The 19074-nt window shown below is 51.9% G+C and overlaps 4 protein-coding genes across 4 annotated transcripts; 3 read left to right on the forward strand and 1 right to left on the reverse strand.

Annotated features, from left to right (window-relative positions):
- Nucleotides 1-1549: 1549 nt before the first annotated feature.
- On the forward strand, nucleotides 1550-4005 carry JN550_009940 (uncharacterized protein; the record flags this gene model as incomplete). Its single annotated transcript, XM_049322066.1, has 3 exons — nucleotides 1550-1852; nucleotides 1905-3843; nucleotides 3893-4005. 3 exons carry the CDS (start codon nucleotides 1550-1552, stop codon nucleotides 4003-4005), a joined length of 2355 nt encoding a protein of 784 aa, XP_049168058.1.
- A 565-nt stretch (nucleotides 4006-4570) lies between these two features.
- On the forward strand, nucleotides 4571-5731 carry JN550_009941 (uncharacterized protein; the record flags this gene model as incomplete). The annotated part of the gene is made up of 2 exons (XM_049322067.1): nucleotides 4571-4746; nucleotides 4819-5731. 2 exons carry the CDS (start codon nucleotides 4571-4573, stop codon nucleotides 5729-5731), a joined length of 1089 nt encoding a protein of 362 aa, XP_049168059.1.
- A 206-nt stretch (nucleotides 5732-5937) lies between these two features.
- On the reverse strand, nucleotides 5938-10958 carry JN550_009942 (uncharacterized protein; the record flags this gene model as incomplete). Its single annotated transcript, XM_049322068.1, has 3 exons — nucleotides 5938-7541; nucleotides 7634-9069; nucleotides 9121-10958. 3 exons carry the CDS (start codon nucleotides 10956-10958, stop codon nucleotides 5938-5940), a joined length of 4878 nt encoding a protein of 1625 aa, XP_049168060.1.
- A 506-nt stretch (nucleotides 10959-11464) lies between these two features.
- On the forward strand, nucleotides 11465-13393 carry JN550_009943 (uncharacterized protein; the record flags this gene model as incomplete). Its single annotated transcript, XM_049322069.1, has 2 exons — nucleotides 11465-12057; nucleotides 12196-13393. The coding sequence occupies 2 exons, from the start codon at nucleotides 11465-11467 to the stop codon at nucleotides 13391-13393; spliced, it is 1791 nt and encodes a 596-aa protein (XP_049168061.1).
- Nucleotides 13394-19074: the final 5681 nt, after the last annotated feature.

Consider the following 19074-nt stretch of genomic DNA (forward strand, 5'->3'; position numbering starts at 1 on the left):
GACATGAGATGTGGTTGTAAGGAGATGAGACTGTCGAGCCAACTGCCCGAAACCTCAATCGATCAACCACAGGCATGACGCAGCAGGTCACACGCCGTCCCAAGCCGCTTCAGTCAAGGCATCTTGTGGCCTCGGTCTCCGCTCATCCTGACTCCCCGGGGCCTGTGATTGGCTCGTCACCTCCACCCCGCATTATCCTGCTTAAACCCGGGCGGCGCTCCTCTAGTCCAAGCCTCTCGTATCAATGCAGATTGCACTCTTGACAGCCGTAAGGTGACCCTTGCTTGGGCAGATATTCTTGCAGAAGCCGGAAGATGGAACGAGCTGCGAAAACTATTGAGTTTATATCAGCGATACCAATACTATACTCACGCGTAAGGGGGTGTTTCCAAGCGCGTGCGTAATTAACACCCTCGCGGCCAAGGAAATCCATCAATTGGTAAGCTGCATCCTGCTGTGAGAATCCTATCTGTAAATGTATGCAGAGTGATGAAAGGGGCGTTGTGCAGCGTGCTATCTCGAAGGATTCAAGTCGCTATCTGAACGTATTCCGTAGCTCCGTCACATATGTCTAGTAAGGTGATTCAGTCTCTTCTTTTTGATATGTCCTTGTCTAGAACTACGTACGTCAGGAATTCGGAGCCTCACCGTGCGTTCTGACTTAGACCATTGTGTCGCAGTATGCGAACATGTGGCTGTTGGTTCAATTAGAGGGATGCATAGCATAGCAGGGCATGGCACGGCATAGCACAGCGCGGCATGGCTCGCTCACAGGATTCAGCATGCCGCCGAGTCCGGGCCTTTAGAGGGGCCTGATATTACGTCTTGACAGGTTTAGATGGCGTGCGTTTTCTCAAGCCGTTACAGGGCCTCGGAATACGATCCTATCGGACCGTCAAACTGCTCTGCCGGTCTGGGTTCTGAACTGCCTGGCAGTGAGCCGAGCTTAATGGGCTGGGCGAGTGAGTAACAAAAGTCAGTTGCAATGGCCTTGCAAGAGCAAGCGTGAACGTCGTTGTAGAATTACGACACAGTTATTGGATTCTTCCGCCCAAAGCCGACACTGGACTAGACGAAGTCGGATTTGGCAGGTGAGTGGACAAGGGCTCTGAGTTAGTGGCCCAAGCTCCCATGATCGCCAATGCTCGCTGAATAGAAGCTCCAAGGCAACCGTGGATGTGTCTCTGTCGAATTATGTCTGGCTTCTCACTTATCGTAAATCGCATCTCAAATACACTGTTGCGAGATCCGATTGTACTCCGGGTGCTGCAGTACAATTTCCGTGGAAGAGTTGCGACAACCACCGCAGTACCTATCTACGGACACGGAGACGCTACGGTGCTGGTCGGCGGATCACCGAAGGCACCCTGGTCGCCGATTACGTCGGAGTAGCCACCCGATAAGCCCAGGCCGCCTCACGACTCCCGTCTTCACTTCGCCTGAGGCAATTGCATCACTTTGCGCGTTTCCTCCTCTTTCCTCCCAAGGAACATTGACTTTTCGGATCGGACAGATACTGGCTATCTGTCGCGACGCGGAGATGGAAAAAATGCCTACTGAGACCACGCCGCTTATCACGACCGTTCAGGTTGGTGTGGTGCCGCGGCGCTATCCACACCAGACCGTCCGGCGCTTCTGTTCCATTGCTCTGTCCTGCTCTCTCTTGGCAGTAATTGCTACCTTTCTCTGGACAGTGGCTTTTAACCCGCACAGCCACCCTCATCATCAGAGCCATCTCACGTTCGAAGAGCTACAGGCTATTCTGCTCGAGACCCCCAGCGGCGAGAAAGCTGGAGAATGGAGTCAGTACTACACCTCGGGCCCTCACCTTGCGGGAAAGAACCTATCTCAGGTAAGTTCACCTCATGTGGGAGGTCTCGGCGATGCTAATGATGCGGGCATAGGCCGAATGGACACGGGACCGATGGAATGAGTGGGGCATCAAGTCCGAGGTCGTGGCATACGACACGTACATCAACTATCCCGTGGACCATCGAATTGCTTTGCTGGAGAAGTCCAAGTCCAAAGGGACGGAAACTTGGAATGTCGCGTTTGAGGCCACCTTGGAGGAAGACATCCTTGAGGAGGACCCAACTACGGCGCTTGAAGACCGTGTTCCCGTATTCCATGGATACTCCGCCAGCGGCAACGTCACCGCTCAATATGTATACGTGAATTACGGTACCTACCAGGACTTTGAGGATCTTGTCAAAGCCAACATTAGCCTCGAAGGGAAGATCGCTCTGGCGCGCTATGGCGGAATCTTCCGTGGGCTCAAGGTGAAGCGCGCTCAGGAGCTTGGCATGATCGGAACCGTCATCTTTACGGACCCCGGCGACGATGGCGAAATCACGGATGAGAATGGATACAAGACTTACCCCGATGGACCGGCTCGCAACCCAAGCAGTGTCCAGCGCGGCAGCGTCCAATTCCTCAGCATTGCGCCTGGCGACCCTACGACGATAGGCTATCCCTCCAAGCCCGGTGTTCCGAGACAGCCTGTCGATGGTAAAATCCCGAGCATCCCATCTCTGCCCATTTCCTACGCGGAGGCTATTCCCATTCTGAAGTCACTGAATGGCCACGGTCCGAAATCCACCGAGTTCAACAAGTACTGGACGCGGAACCAAGGACTTGAATACAAGGGCGTGGAATACAACATCGGACCGTCTCCAGAGGGTGTTGTCCTCAACCTCTACAATGAGCAAGAGTACACTATCACACCTATGTGGGATGTGATCGGTATCATCAATGGAACCATACCGGACGAGGTGATTGTCGTGGGCAATCATCGCGATGCCTGGATCGCTGGTGGCGCAGGTGACCCGAACAGCGGTTCTGCCGTTATTAATGAAGCGATTCGCAGCTTCGGAAAAGCCCTGGAAGCGGGCTGGAAGCCTCTCCGAACCATCGTGTTCGCTAGCTGGGATGGCGAAGAATATGGCCTCGTTGGCAGCACTGAATGGGTTGAGGAATATCTTCCCTGGCTCTCAGTCGCCAACGTTGCCTATATCAATGTAGATGTTGGCGTTCGCTCTCCCGTCTTTTCGGCTTCGGCTGCGCCTATGCTGAACAAACTGATCTACGACGTCACGGCTATTGTCCCTTCACCCAACCAAACCATTCCTGGCCAATCCGTCCGCGATGTCTGGGATGGCCATATTTCCACCATGGGCTCTGGCAGCGATTTCACTGCCTTCCAGGATTTCGCAGGTATTCCATCTCTCGACATGGGATTCGGAGGCCAGTCTAAGGACTCTCCTGTCTACCAATACCACAGCAACTATGACAGCTACCACTGGATGAGCGAGTTTGGCGACCCTGGCTTCGTGTACCATAGAACCATGGCACAGATTCTTGCACTCGCAACGGCCAAGATCTCGGAGACGCCGCTTGTTTCGCTGAATGCCACAGATTATGCCACAGCACTCAAGGGTTACGTCACTCAGGTTGAAGAGAAGCTTGCGTCTCTCGACTCGGACGCAGAGCCTACTACAGAGACCGAAATTGCGGAATTCCGAGCCCGTGCGGTAGGAGCCGCTGTGAAGGGAGATCCCGCGGCGTTCAAATTCTCACTTGAGAAGCTCCACGCCTCCGTTGCGAAGTTCAGAGAGGCGGCTATCGAGCTTGACGCCAAGTCCGCGAGCCTGTCCGAGAAGGCTAATGAGCATATCCCATGGTGGAAGTGGATCACGAAACTCAAGTTGTTGCATGCGATCCGGTCCACCAACACCAAATACAAGAAAATCGAGCGTGCATTCCTCTATGAAGGTGGACTCGATGGGCGATCCTGGTTCCGTCACGTGGTATTTGCGCCAGGCGTCTGGACCGGTTACGCCGGAGGTAAGATATGAAAAGTGTTTGTCAAATCAAAGGCTAATCATTGTAACAGCTGTATTTCCGGGCCTGGTCGAGAGCATCGACAACAAGGACTTCGTGAATGCTTTGAAGTGGGCTGATATCATCGATGGGTGTATCAGAACGGCCACGAAGACCGTTCAGTGAACTTAAGAGCTGGCAAAGCACATGGGCAACCAAGGCACACTTGTTCAAGATTGAGAATCACACATAGCTTATGAATACAAAGCTATTTGTGAAGAAGGACCCTGAAGCAATGCATTGTAGATGCCGATACAGATTGTGAAGTTGCAGTTTCAGATGGCCCATGCATAATAGCCCCCGTCTTCTGTCCTTTTCGAATTCAAATGAACCGCTACCTCAGTTGGTCGATCCAGGCAACTTTTGCCTACGAAGCACGAAGGACACGTTACAGGTGGGAGCTAGAAGATTCTGCCGTGTTGTAAAGGCAGAGCCCGGCGGTAGAATGTGCGCCGCAATTAAACGACCGCCGTTAGCACGCCGTTAGCGCTACCGAACGGTCGGCGGTGGATCCACCGACCGCCGTATGCTTTGAGCCGAGTCATCACGGCGTACACTTCTCGTCAATACTTAAGCGCCACTGTGTCCTCCAATCTCATCTCTCACGTCCCAGATCCATTTGAACTTCTCTGCATTGTGTTTGTTGCCCGTTCATGCATGGGAAATGAAAATGACAGACATTCCGGCCACGATGCGTGCTCTCGTCGCACCCAAATACACCAAACCTTCTGGCTACGAGGTTATTGACCTACCTGTACCGTCGGTCCAAAAACCGAACGAGATGTTGATTAAGGTTCATGCCGCCGGTATCATGACTGGAGACACTCTGGTGGCAGGTGGTACCATGAAACTGCTGTTCAAGGCTCCGTATGTTTTTTTCTTCTTCTTCTAAGTCGAACTGGATTGCGAGCCTTAAGTCCTGATGTGGATTATGTCTAGATTTCCCATCAGGATCGGCATCGAGTGCTCCGGTGTAGTTATCAACGTGGGTTCAGCCGTCAAGAATTTCAAGCCAGGGGACGCCGTGTACGGCGCAGCCTTTGGACACCCCATGGAATTCGAGAACGCGCCGGGCTACTGCTCCGAGTACTGCATCGGCAGGGAGTCACTTTTCGTGCACAAGCCGGCCCATCTCTCGTTCGAGGAAGCCGCCAGCTTGGGGGGCTTCACTCTCACGGCATATCAGTCCTTTGAGCTCGGTGCGAAACACCTGACGGACAGGGGCAAAACACTGGAAGGCAGCACCGTGTTCGTTCCTGGTGCGTTGTCTGCCACCGGCGCTCTTGGTATACAGGTGCTCAAAAACGTCTACGGGGTTGGTAAGATCATCGCCACCGTGTCAACGTCCAAAGTGCCCCTGGTCGAAAAGTACCTCCCGGGAATGGTGGATCAAGTGGTCGATTATACAAAATTCGAGGACTTGAGCAGAATCATCCCTTCTGGGAGCATCGATTTCGCGTATAATACGCAGTGGAGCTCATTGGAGTCGATAATACCTCTCATGAACAAAGAAAATGGCGTCATAGTCTCCATCGCAAGTCTATTTCCGCCCAAGATTCTACGGCAGGCGATGGGGCCAATGCTTCCCTTCTGGGCTGCCTGGGTGGCGGCGCTAGCACAACTGTATTACAGGTGGCTTTTACGCGGTACGAAAATAAAGCTGGATTTCCTCTCCGGCAATCTTGGGAAGAGGGACGACGTCGAAAAGACGGCGGAGATTATTGCCCTGGGCAAGGTCAAGAGCGTGATGAGGGTTGTAAAATTGGAGGACATCGAGGCTGTACGCAAAGCGTGCGATGAAGTCTACAGGGGGAAAGGGGGATTGGGCAGGTTAATTGTTAAGATCGTTTGAGAGATAAGGCCGAACGACTAGTAGTTGCAGAACCCATTAGATATTGCTAAGTTTACCCTAACCATGACAAAGGAGATAGTGACATAGAAACCGTATTCAAGTTGGTGATATCCCCCCAAACGAATCCAATCACAGACCACCACCAGGCAGATCAATCCTCGAGCCTATCAGGGTGAAAATCAGAACTTGCAAATTAGAGTCAACACTTAAGGCCTTGTGACGGGGGGTCCACGAGGACCAAGGCCGGAGAAGTGGTTCTGTACGCCCAAATCTGCCTGGATGCGCGCCATGTCCAGAGTACCACCATTTGCCTTGCGCCTTTGGACCTCGTTCGCGATCTGCCGAGCAGACGCCTCGTCCGTCTCGTCGTTGTGTATCCAGAGACGGTCGATCTGGGTGCCCGGCGGCGGGCTGGGGATACCGATAGGCAGCAGGCGCGTGGCATTGCGGCCGAATACGACGCACAGCTGGTAATGATAGCCGATCTGTAGTCCCCAGTCGTACAGACTGGCACCCGCCTGGTCGGCAGTCAGGTTGTTCACGTTTGAAACCAGGGCACCGGCCTCGTCACCCATCGCGGTGAGCGCCTTCCTCGAGGCTACGATGGAAGCATTGCGCGGGTGATTGAACGAGTTACGCAGCTCGTTCACCGTCGGCACTCGCCGACCTGGATACTGCGCCTTGATGCTCTCGATGATGGCGTAGTATGCGCACTCGGCGAAGTTCGAGGCGGTTGGGATCTGTCTGTAACCCTGTGGGAACATCTCGTCGAACCACTGCTCCAAGCGGGCCGACCATGATTGGCGTTCGGGGGTTTGATCTTGGGGCGTTGAAACAACGTGAGTTGGTGTTGACTCTGGAGTAGGCAGGACTGATTGCGGAAATTGTCGAGCCGAAGTAGGCACGAATACCTTCTTAGATCCACTTGGACTCGGAGGCTGAGGCAACTCTGGGTATTCGATAGAAGGATCGGACCTCGGGGACTGGGGCAACTCTGGGTAATCTATAACAGCATCGGGCCCCGGGATAACCAATCCGCTCGTGGCGGGTAAGGGTTGTGCGCCCACGCCTGGGGGGAATCTGATAACCTGTGGCGCCTGAGGTTTGGACGGCTGTGTACCCTGAAGAGAACCGCTCTTGTCATCTGGGGATAGCAGGGACGGAAGCGTCAGGTCTATATCGCTAGCCGCACTAATTTGCCGCCTGCGTTCGGGGTCTGGTCTTGGGGCTGGAGTGCTCGAAGGGCCTTGCACACCTTGAAATGCAGTAGGAGGACCAATATTGCCGAGTGGAAGAACCGAAGGGCCCAGATCAAAGGCGGTAGGTCTGGCGTCTACATTGAATGTGGGCTTGTTGTTGCCGGTGAAATCTGGCTTCCCCGGGTGACTAATATCCGGGCGAATCACTCCTTCGATGGTGCCATTGTGATGGACCCTGACCTTTGTCTCTGCGGTGATTATGTTGGAGGATGTTATGGGATCATCATCAACGCCTGTCGTTCTGATCACTAGAGAGTTCCGCCCACCAAGCCAACCGGCTACGTCTTCGGTCTTGAGTCCGCCAAAAATCTCTTCGGACTTGACTCCATCAGAGGGCTTTACACTCCATTCGCTATGGTCGTCCTCTTCTTTCTTTATCACCTTCAGGGGACGCGGAGGGGCGACAAAGGAGTTTGGCAACTTGCGCTTCGTGGCCGAGCTTCGCGGCATCCGGTTTGTGTCGATCTCAGGTAACAAAGGGATGCGCTCAGGCGGTGGCTTTATGAAGCTGACAATCTGGCCCAGAATACTGGTTGGTTTAGGATCCAAGACTACCTCGGTATCAGTGCCGTTTCTCATTATCGAATGAATTGAATGGAAGAGAAAAACAAACTACGAAAGTCATCAGGAGCTTGACACTTACTCTTTTCGAGCTCACTGCTCATTTTCACCTGTTGCAGGAGTGTATCGCCCATAGGGAACACCGCTGGTCCCGGAATGAAGACTTCTTTCGGCCGCCTCCCCCCTTCCGGCTCGTCGTGCGCATGAGGCTTCAACGTTGTCCTTTGGTCGCTCTGAGGTGTATCGACTGGCGGGACGAGTCTGAATTCCCAGTGTTTCTCTTTTGTATTGCCATTGCTTGCAATACCTACCGAGGCACCGATCATCTTGGACACTGAGTTGAGTAATTGATGTGCTCTTGTTTCCTTTTGTGGATCATTGAGTCTTCTGATAGTCCTCGAGATCTCTTCCCATCTTTTAGGTTCTTTGGTGATTGGTCCAACCTTCAAGTCGTACTTGTATAGTGCTGACACGGGCTGTATCTTGGGATCTTCGTCTGCACGCGAGGAGATCTTGTCTCGTGTATCATTTTCTTGCCGGTTCAATGGCCAACGCCGCATATCAAAGTATCGCTCCCGCCTGTAAGGGGCATGGCGGCGTCTTACCGGCTCTTTACCCCAGCTCCATATGTCCGCTCTCTCGAAATATTGTCCAAGGAACTTGCTCCTATCACCATACATGGTATTTCGGGAGGGATAAATCATCGTACGGTTCTGCACCATATCATCGATGATACCATGACGGATACTCCTAAAGACAGTTGTCATGCAGGTGCGCTCGAGGTCGGCATGATTTCCGTCAATATGCCTGAGAATTTCGTTTGGTTTTGATGCACGAAAAGGCACAGAGGTCTGGTCATTATCGTCATCCTTGTTCGGCCATGTCTCGTCTACGTACTTTTTCCAGGTGTCCAGCCCTGCATGGAGATGCCCGCGGGTAAACCCTGATGCTGTTGAGGTGCGTACTCTCAGCTGCTCATAGTGTCTGATGGTTCGGCCCATGCGGAAGGCAAGGTTGCGGAGAAAGTTGATGGTTCTCCAAGAATATCCCAGGTCTCTCTGGATGATTGTCTTGTAGTCCAAGAGGTCGTTCCAGCTGGGGGCTTTGCGCCGAGCTTCAACGCTCGTTGGACCGAACTTGGGTCCTCGCTTGTAGACAATTTCCTCTAGGAAATCATCCATATAAAACTCCATAGATGGCTGTATGTCCACGTCCATCTGACGGTTGCGCCGAACCATCTCACTGGCATAGATGTATTGCAGGTCCCTGTTGTAGTTACTGACATCTTGAGCAGACTGATGACGCCACCGTATGCGCTCTTCCGGGTATCTCATGGGATTTCTTGACAGGTTGGTCTCTGAATACATCTCGTGGTTGTTCTCAGGGTTGATTCCCGGGTTCAGCGAGCAAACAAACCCGCCCTCCTCTTTATGATTGTGAGAAGGGTAGTAGTACAGTTGTCCTTCACCTGACCACCACTGCTCAGTGATCTTTTTAGGATCCTCTGGGCATTTGTACCTAAGGTAGTTATCAGTACTTTGAACAACCAGAGCCTGTGAATTCACTTACACGATGCGACCCATCTTGGCAAGTTTCTTGCAATGATCTCTTGCCTCTTTCACGCTGAATTGATACAGTGCATTCGGTGGGTCGTTGAGCTTGGTATTATACGCTGCAGCCACTTGAAACTCTGTGGTCGTCTTTCCACTGCTGTCCCAAGTATGTGTTCTGAACTCTCGGCCCACTCGATTGATGATCGGTAGAAGATCTTTCATCGCGATTTCTCGTGGTCTCCATTGAGGCTTAGGATTCCCATCTACATGATCCTCAATCCAGAATGGATTGTGAAGCTTATCGTTGAGAAGTGTTTGGATTCGGTGGTCGAGAAGAATTGTCAGGGTATCCTCTGGTTTGGCTAATGACAGTCCAGCAAGGGCTTTCGTCGAAGGCGGTAGGCACAAAAATTCCAACCATGCAACATCAACCTCGTCTATCAGGTGGTAACTGGTGCTTCTGCAATGAGGATGATCGGCTCCAGGACGTGCCACAACCCCATCCGGAAGCGGCTTTCCTTCTTGGCCCAGCTTGATATCTTTCACAATCCTCTCCACCATCCAACGCTTGTTTGTGACAGTGGCCTTCTCTAGGTTCTTCTGCAACGTCACAAGAATTTTGCCCATCTTCAGCCAGTACCCATCGTAGATACACTTGTTGTCGAAGTTGTAGGGCCCCCGGAAGTTTATAGGCCAAGCGATTTGTTTGAAGTCATTCCAGCACCGCTTGTTGTACGACTGGCGAGTCCAGCCCGATAAGTAGTTGATTTGCTCGAGCCATTGATTATACCAGAAAATCCAGCGAGAAGGCTCCTCTTGAAGGCATCGATCGAACTTGACGGATGGGGATAGAGTGTTAATCTCGCGAGATAAGGCTCGGGGGTGGAAGTGCGTAACCTTCGACTTTTCCCACGGGTGTGGGAAATTCACTCGCCTCCAGGGGGTGTTGATGCCCCTGTTCTCGCTACTTGTAAGCAGGTTGAGAACTTTTTGAATAGCCGCACGCCTATACCCACGGGTCTTCGCATTGTCCTCGAATTCTGCTGCAGAGTGCGAGATGTTTGGCGTTGGGGGCTTGGAAATTCTCGTTTGGCCCTTCATATAGTGCTCGTATGTTAAGTTCTCTAGTTCTGCATAATTGATCGCCTGCGGATTACTCGCATCCTTCAACATAGGCTGCACTACCTCCCATTGGATCCTCCTCTGAGGTCTCGCTTGCCAGTACATGTTTGAATGATTGTACAAACTAGTATACCATCTCAAGATTTTGAGAGTACCTGGGTGCTGGAAATATGCGTCCCAGTCTGGATTGGGGTCTGTGTAGTGAAGTTCCATGAACGGCGAGTGACGCACTGCATGGGGTCGAGGGACCAGAGACGTGTAGAGCGAAGGCCTGCGCTCTTTTTGGGCTTGGTTTGGCGGCGTTGGCAGTTGTTGTTCATATGGAACCAGCCGCTTTGATTTGAAGACTTGTGGAGGTGGATAAGTAGACCATCGGCTTTGTCCATAGTTCCAACTTTCAAACCTCTCGTGAACCTTGACCATATGATCACAGTCGGCCAGTATAGAGACGAGATAGGGATTGAAGTCCCTGTGGCCTTCTCTCCGCAGTTGGTCAGCATACTTTAGATACAGCTTAACCGCTTCGAAGCTCGACCTCCAGCCAGCATTACGATCCACGTCATTGTCTCGCAAGAAAATGTGAATCTTTCTCAGACGCTCCGTAGGACCTTCATTTCCCTCAAACTGTGGGTGATCTCCTTTGGGCCGTGTTCTTCGAAGGCCAGGATCCGAATTTGGGTCGATGGAGAATATCCCCTGGACACTCTCCGTCCTCTTCCGCTTTGGGGCCATCTTATTCTTGCTTATCATCAATCAATCAGAACAACTTAGGCTTGAATAAGATCTGACACTTCTGTCAGTGCCATTAAAGGCCAGCTCCTTTAGTAGAGGCGGGTGTGTTTCATGAAGCAATTGAGGGGCTATGCATATACTGTACGCCGAGAAAGCTGAACCAGAGGGGAAAATTGTAGAAACAGTTCGAGAGAAATTCACACCAGAGAGATCTGGGGCATCAATATGTTTTGGAAATGGACCTATCGACACGAGGAATTCTGTGGTCTCTAGGGATAGAAAGTAACCATTCCAGGGCTCTCCCTTTGGGTTAGAACGGACAAGGGAACCTTGAGGACAAAGAATGCTGCTCCGAGGAGCTAGCATCGAAATAGAAATGAGACAGGTATTAGACAAGAACTTCGTCAAATCGTGTCTCTGTTTCCGGATACTAGGCTGACCACTCTTTGTTCACGTTTACGGATGTCGATGCACACGCAGATTTGGGCATAGAGGCCATGTAGGCTATGGTCAATACGATTTCTGGTCTGGTTACGCGCATGTTTAACACAATTGGTGAAATGCTGAAGCTGGAAGACGTAACAACAGAAGGTGGAAGCCATCATACATTGGCGGTGGTTTCGAGTAGCCACCAGGAAAGGGAGGCACAATCGGGTTACCGATCCAGACTTGAAAGACTTGCGAAACGTAAGCGTGAGCTGGAAGACTCGAAAAAGCCCAATGTTGGAGCGATCACAGAGTACAACGCTCCGAAACTTGAATTTTACCAGCCTCGTTCTCGACACCATGAATTGATTGCCACTGACAACAGCATTATAAGCCGGTTATTAAGACCTGAAGATGAGGGCCAGAGGGCAAGCAAGATTCAAAGAGCGCAGACAGGGCGAAAACCTTGGGAAACTCTTATCATAGGCGCTGATTTGGGAGAAAACTTGAGCAAAATCGAGTATAAGAACCGCCGCATCTTGCAACAACAGTTCATTATCAGATGGAGTGAGCAGAATGAGCCGGACGGGCTCAAGTTCCGGAAGGAGGTTCTTAACGCTTTGCTTGAGGATAAAGCGAAATTGGAAGAAGATCAAGAAAGCTATTTGACTGAGTGAGCTTCCCCTTTCCTCGAATTATTGACACCCTCATTCTGCATCAGCTTGTGGAAATTTTCATCGCGAGCAATGTCTCGCGGGGTTACAAATCAGATTTTTGTTTCGAGTCGGAGGACACGCTAACATTTGGAAAGGGACCAGCTTCATGAGAGGACGGCGGTCATTAAGAGGCTTGAGATCTTGAAACAGGCTCTTGAGAGAACCGAGTTCGAAGAGCAGTCCAGGAATATCAGAGCCGCCATCCAAGCTTATGAAAAAGGAGAAATCGGCTGTTCTCACGAATTCACGCTGATATACGCGGGTCGTATTGTCGACACCTGCCCATCTTATGACTCATTCACCTCCATCCGACACGAACGGCTTGATTCGCTCTACGAGATGATGGGTCCAGGTTGGCTCTGGTACGAACCTCCCCTGGCGAGACCAGGAGATAAATTTTTGGCGAAAAAGGGGTTCTGGATGGATCGGAGTGGAAGTTCGTGGCAGGGTGCGTCAGCGTACAGATTGAACATGCGCTTCATCGTTAACCCAAACAAGGTGCATAGGGGAGGCGGTGCTGTGTACCAGTCGAAGACGGCGGCAGGTAAATATGCCTTGAGGTCTGCTACCTTTTCGGTGATGCTCGATACCGGCTCGTCATTTCCAATGTTGGACAAACAGGATTTCATGAATCTCGGGATAGACATGAAAAGATACTCTTGCCAAACAGTGATCCCTATGGATACCGTTGGTTCCCAAATCATCTGTCCCGTATACGAGCTTGATGTCGGCATCGGATCACCCCTTGAAGAGGAGAATGACGGATGGCATAGGGCCAACAGGAGACTCGGATGGCCTTACGAGCAAGGCATTCTAGGAGGCTTCTATCCAGTAGCAATGATAGGCTCTCAAACAGAGGATGTCAAGTGGACAGACCGCCTGAGCAGCTCCTTTCCATTCAAAGTCTCCTATATGTCTTCAGTACCTACCTCGGAACGAATCTGGCTCGGCGAGAACCGAAAGGAGGTTTTAGGTGCGCAGAGATTCCCTCCCTATCAGCGATACGGAACGGCAGACATCTTTGATCCTGGGTACCCTCCAAAGTTTGAAAAGCGTCGGGCAGGATTGGGAACCCCTGATGGCGTGATGTTCATCCACAGGCTCAACAAGAACGGACTGAAACGCCACGAGTTCGTGGATTTCGACTTGCCAGATGAACCCGGCAGAACTGAGTACGAAGAGCGCGGTGATAACACACTGAGGGCAAGCAAGACATTTGGACCGGGGCAGAATCAACCCAGGGCTACACCGAAGTTTATAGTTCCACTAAAGAAATGGCAAGACAAATATTAGAGGATCGAGAAACATCACGATGACCATCTGAGTCAGGGGACAGGAGAGGAGGACAATTCGTGAGGCCGACAGCTTTAACACTGTTGACGTGTTGTATTTCAGTCCTGTGACTGGTTTAAGCATTCCTCAACAATCGCCTTCGAGATTCATTGCAGGTACCCAAATCATGGAACATGCTGTCTTCACAAGTGAACATGACGATAGCAGCTAATTATGCCTTGGAATAATGAAAAGTGTGATACGTTCGTATTGGCTTCTAGTATTTATTGGGGTTCTGTTACAAGACAAAGATTGCAGACAATTCACAGTCAACTGTTCGAGCAGTAGGCCAGCGGATAAGACAAAGCGGCAGCCCACGTCCATCACAAAGACCGATTGAAGTCTAATATGGACCCAAGGCTATTGCCAATTGAGGACTCATGATAAAAGGGGCTCCCTAACGATCTTTCACCTGTACATACGTCATCATGAGTAGAGATGCTGCAATCCCCAACCACTTGCGGGCGGCCCTGCAAACGCGCCGAGAACTGCCTGCTGTAAGGGGTGCCAGACAGGGGCCTGCTATAAGATCGCTTCAGGGCGGATAATAGATTGCCTGTCGCCATTCCCCAAGACCCGGTCGGCCGTAAGCATTGAGGAGCCCCCCCTCAATGGTTGGCTCTGAACAACATAGCTGCATACACACAACCGGTTTCTCTCGAGCCTGAATTGGACGCTTGCCTGACGGGGGTCGGGCCTGGGGGGGGGGCTGGGGAGGGAGATGGCAATCGAGGCCAATGGAGGGCAATCAGGCAATGCGAACCCGAATTGCGATCTCGCGTCCCTACTTTACCGACTCCAAGTCCGTCACCGTAACGCAAAGCCTATCGGAGAATTTGAGGCTGCGCTCACGCCATTACAGCCGGAGATGAGCGGCGTGGGTGCGTCGCTGACTGGGTAGGACAAAAGCAGGTTTTCTTTGGCTGGGCTGCTGTTCATCAGCCGTGACCGTACAGGCGTCTAGGCTGCATGTGGACAAGCGGCTTCGCGCCGGCGTCGACGAGGCTTGCAGAATGCAGATACAGTACTGGTTTAGCACGACATTGTCAGCCGTGGGCCGACGCGCCACAAGCTCGACGCGTTAAGTGCCCAACGCAGACCTCTTTGCTTTTCCTTGTGATAGCCTGCCGGCCATTGCCAGCCGGACCGGTCGAGTTAATCTCCCATCCGCGCTCATGCTTGGTTTTTACGATAGACTTGTTGCCCGACTGAACTCTACTGCGCCTATCCATACCCTTCCCAACGAATATGGGACCATCCTCACCCATTGTGACCCCATGTGTACGCGTCGTCGGAATGGATGGACCCTGAAACATCAATACGCCAACGCGTGTGCTGAGATAGGAAGCAGCGCCTCTCCAGCAAGGAATGCACTCCCATTGTTGGCCGTCCGCTTCCGAGAGCCTATGGAGCATACCCCGCCATTGAATGATGAGCGTTACCGAGAGAGTCGAGGGTGTCGTCTGTGCTTTTCTTGCCGCCCCGAACGTGCATCGCCATTCGCCAGGACCCGTGGCCTTGGGCAGGGATCTTCAACGTTTCAAACTCGTGTTCACTGTGTATTCTGCAAAATAGCTGCACGAACTGTTTCCTTCTTTGTGCTTATTCCTGACTAACAAGTCTTACGGTAAGGCTATGCAGTGGTAGTAGAGGAGTTCCTCTTGTGGGGATACATGGGGTGCTTGTACTATGTATAACCGCCTGCCCCCGCATACTTGCGCCCTGTCTGTCCCGCCAAAGAGGATGCCCCTAGCCACACAGGATCTAGGTCATAAACGGTCACGTATCTGTCGAGCGGTCCAGAGTTGGGAGGCTGAGTATTGCTCACGGTCATAATGGACTCAATAGTGGCCAGAAGTACGGGTTTAGTCAGATTAGCTTCTTTTCCCTAGAAAGGCAAGTTTTCGAATAGGGCAAGTCGAACCATTCAATTGTCATTAGATGATTTCGAAGTGAGGTACAGGGCCTACTCAAAGATTGAGACATAGACATTGCAGATTTCGTTCTTATTTTGATTACTGCAGCGTCAGTGTCATGCTGGTGGCGACAAGACGCAATAAGCATTTGAATTTCTTTCGCGCGACTTCAGCTGTGCATCTGGCGTTTCGACGGAGGAGGATCCCATACCAGTGTTAGCTTTACAGATCGACACAGATGCATGGGCCAATCAGGTCGATTATTCAGAGTAAAGCAATTCTCAACAGCCATCGGCCGTCCGGACTCCAGAAAGGCCCTCATTCCACTATGTACAGTATTACGAGCACATGAAACAGTGCCTATCAACAAGTCCACGCCTGCCTGCTGTCAAGCTTGTCAAAGTTGTCAACTTCTGTGGCGCTGCAGACTATGACGACCCGGAAGACACTCAGACAGTACCCCTGGACGTCGCTAATGTACGGCCTATCAAGAAAGCAAGGGACTGGTACAGCTCACATGAACGGCAGATAACTAATAAGGGCTTGCGAATGAATTAATTGTACGGGCACACGGGGCGGGGCAACGAGGCCAAACCCGCGAGCTGATTCAAATTGGTTGACGCGGGTCGTGTACATAGTCGTATACGGTGAGTGGCAAAGTGTTATCCTGGCTGAGGGCCAAAGCGACGCTATCTGGACAATGAGAGCGTTGCGGCGGAAATATGAGTATTGCCCGCTTTCTCGCAAGTTAATGAAAACCTACTAAACAACGACTTTACCACGAGATAGATGTCCTTGCCCAAGATTTGCCTCTGGTATATATAGATTGTTAATACAGGGTGATATTGCGTCTCCCTTGCTGTAGCCATGCAAGAACCGATGTCAGTCCTGCTGCAGCACGTGGCTTGGTGGCACAGACGCCCCTTATACCGTTGGCCTGCATATACCAGGATAGGATAGAGTGTGAGTTGATATATCCAGTCTTACGTGCTTGAAACCCATATGATTGAAACAAGGAGACGGCGTGATTTAATGTCGGTATCGTTCGAATAAGATGGCTCCCTGGCTATGGGGTAGTCAGTCCACAGATCACGGCTTGAACGGCCCGCGACTTGCAATTCTGCTCCGAAAGGCCCACAATATTGCCGGCCATCTACACATCAGGTAAGAATTGGCCAAATCTAGTCAATGACCTGAACAGTCAAGTCCTGAAAACCAGTCAGTTGATTATCGTATGGCTCTTGGCGGTCAGTCTTTGTCAGATTTCAAGAGTCCGATCTGATCTTACAGCTGCATATACGCGTCATGAGAGAGGCTACACGTCGCCATGCAAGCGGCGCGTGTGCCCATTCTGTTTCCGTAGGTGTTTCCGTTGGTGCATATGAATTCGCGTCACCCCGGTCGACCAGCCCCCAAATCTGGTCAATCCTATCGGAACATTGATCAATCAGGCTCAGCATCTTCGCGATGTGCACCAAACAAGGTGCGCAGAGACAAGGGCTTGCGACCCGCTGCTTACTGCTTTGGTGGAAAAGGTGAGAAAATTCCGGCGAACGATGTCTGAGCGCAACGAAGCCGCCTGCTGAGACGGGCCCGGCATGGGATTCCGTATGAGAGAGCAGAGCCTTCGATTGATCTGGACTCGAGCTCCGTCACTCCGCCGATCGCCAAATCCCTCACAGTTCTCCCAGAGCGCCCGTGCCGCTATCAAAGAGGGAAAAGTCAATTGGCAAAATTAGAGAACGTCTGTTCGCCGGAGGACGGTGGAGGCGGCAAAATCTCATCCATCAATAACCCGGCTCGCCGGTACCATGATGGGACTCGGCCAGTCGCTCAGTGGTTGACGGTGAGCGGCAAGCTGCCATCCGCCCTGTGCCGCGGCTGCAGCTTTTGCCCCGCGAATGGTACCCAGATTCAAGGTAGGCGAGCAGCGTCACGTCGCGTCACAGCGATGTGAGGCGTCGAAACATGCACTGCGCAAACCCGGGAGGTAAGCTGACCGGCGGGAGAGTGGTTCGAAGGAGCTTGCCGTCAGGAGATATTGCAGACGGATGGGACCACTGATGCGAGAGTCTGAGGCCCAACAGACAGCTCCTTTCACCTTTACCCCATACTTCCAACCACGTGATAATGACAAGCATCCTATAATATAAGCAAACCCTGAAATAGATCTTCAGGGATGGGTGGGCTGCAGTTGGGATCAGGCCTTTGCATCCTCTCCTTTTTGACTCCTGGTGAGACGTTTTGTCACTGTGCAAGGCGTGCCCGCTGGCGCACGATCGTAGCATGGAAGGCCGCCACAGTATGATAGCCGTCAAGGGATTTCCCTCGAGCAGTGCGTCGAGGCACCCAAGGAACCCTGCAACGGTGCATTTGTCTGGGAGTATGCCTTATCATGATGTGACAAAAGTTTCTGCCATTTGGCCTGTTATGGGAGCCGTTCAGTGATTGCTACCGAGCAGCCTGCCGGGAAAGGCTGGGTCTAAGGGGCCCAAGTGTTCGGCAGCTCGCTACGTTAACCACGGCAACAGCGCCAAGCGTTCGCACAGTTTCCGTGAAGTGCGCACGAGGGCACAGTGCAACGAAGCGAAAACTCAATTGATAGTCGGAGGATTCAATAGATGAGTGCTAACCACCTGGCGCGGCACGATGAAAAATTTAGATGGATGGATTTCGACGTATCCAGGGTAACATCCGTTTGACTGGAACATCCCAGTTGGGAATTCCTCTCTCGTCACCCAAGGTCACACGGGAGGGACATACGGAGACTCAATTGTACATGTGATCTATTTGATACAAGGCTGAACACATTTCTGCAACACGTCGACGTCGCTTCTGTACGTACACGGGCGTTGTGAACCCCTTCACCAACTCCACGGATAGCGTTCGTATGCCGGAAGCATTCGCTAAGTTATCACAGGGATGATCGAGATAGTCAGCACTGAGCACCCGAGACTGGAACTGGCAGCGTTAATGAGAGCCCCATGCGAAGCATGAACCCCTTGAAAAGGAGGAAATGGAGTCTCATATGCCCCCGTGAAGTGGGCGAAGCCGAAATACGGATTAGCCGGCTCGCAATCAAATGATGCACGCATAAAGCGTAGATATACTATATGTGCTCTCTCGTTACCTGGATATACAAATAATACAGGGAAGTGCTCCAGTTATGCGTTCCACACTGGTGGGTTTTGGCAGCCCTTCACTGCAGTTCAGCCTCATTGTGGCTCGGGATGCATTAGATAATCAAACGGGACCCCTGGCTAGCTTCTAGATCGTCGATCGAAAGTCGCGATATCCTGAGTTGCCTGGCTCCGTGCTTTTTTTCAGGCGGAAATGAGCGTCAAGCCCGAATAGTCCCCAGTTTTACGAGGCTGACCAGTGCACTTTCTTCACTCATGCCTCTGTAATGAAGCTCCACGGTGCTGCAGACGGGATGTCGACCAGGGGACCGGAATGAATGTCTCTCTTGCATGTCTCAGCCACCAGCACAGTACCTGAAGATAATTCTCGGCTTCACGAGCGATGAAGAACATCCCCTAAGATGAAGACCGGCTGTGCGGCTTTCGGCAAGCTAGCTGGTTAGCGGGGACACTTGCCAACGTCTCCGAGGATGGGCCACTTAACTTACTGTGTCTAGGCTCTAGTCGGACCTCGCCTCAGCTGGTATGTTACAAGTTTGAGCTTCGGGGCGAGACGGTCTCCAGACAAAGCCTGTGGGGTGTGATG

The sequence above is a fragment of the Neoarthrinium moseri genome (genome assembly GCF_022829205.1).
Source record: "Neoarthrinium moseri strain CBS 164.80 chromosome Unknown scaffold48_Wmoseri_CBS_16480, whole genome shotgun sequence".
NCBI lineage: Eukaryota > Fungi > Ascomycota > Sordariomycetes > Amphisphaeriales > Apiosporaceae > Neoarthrinium > Neoarthrinium moseri.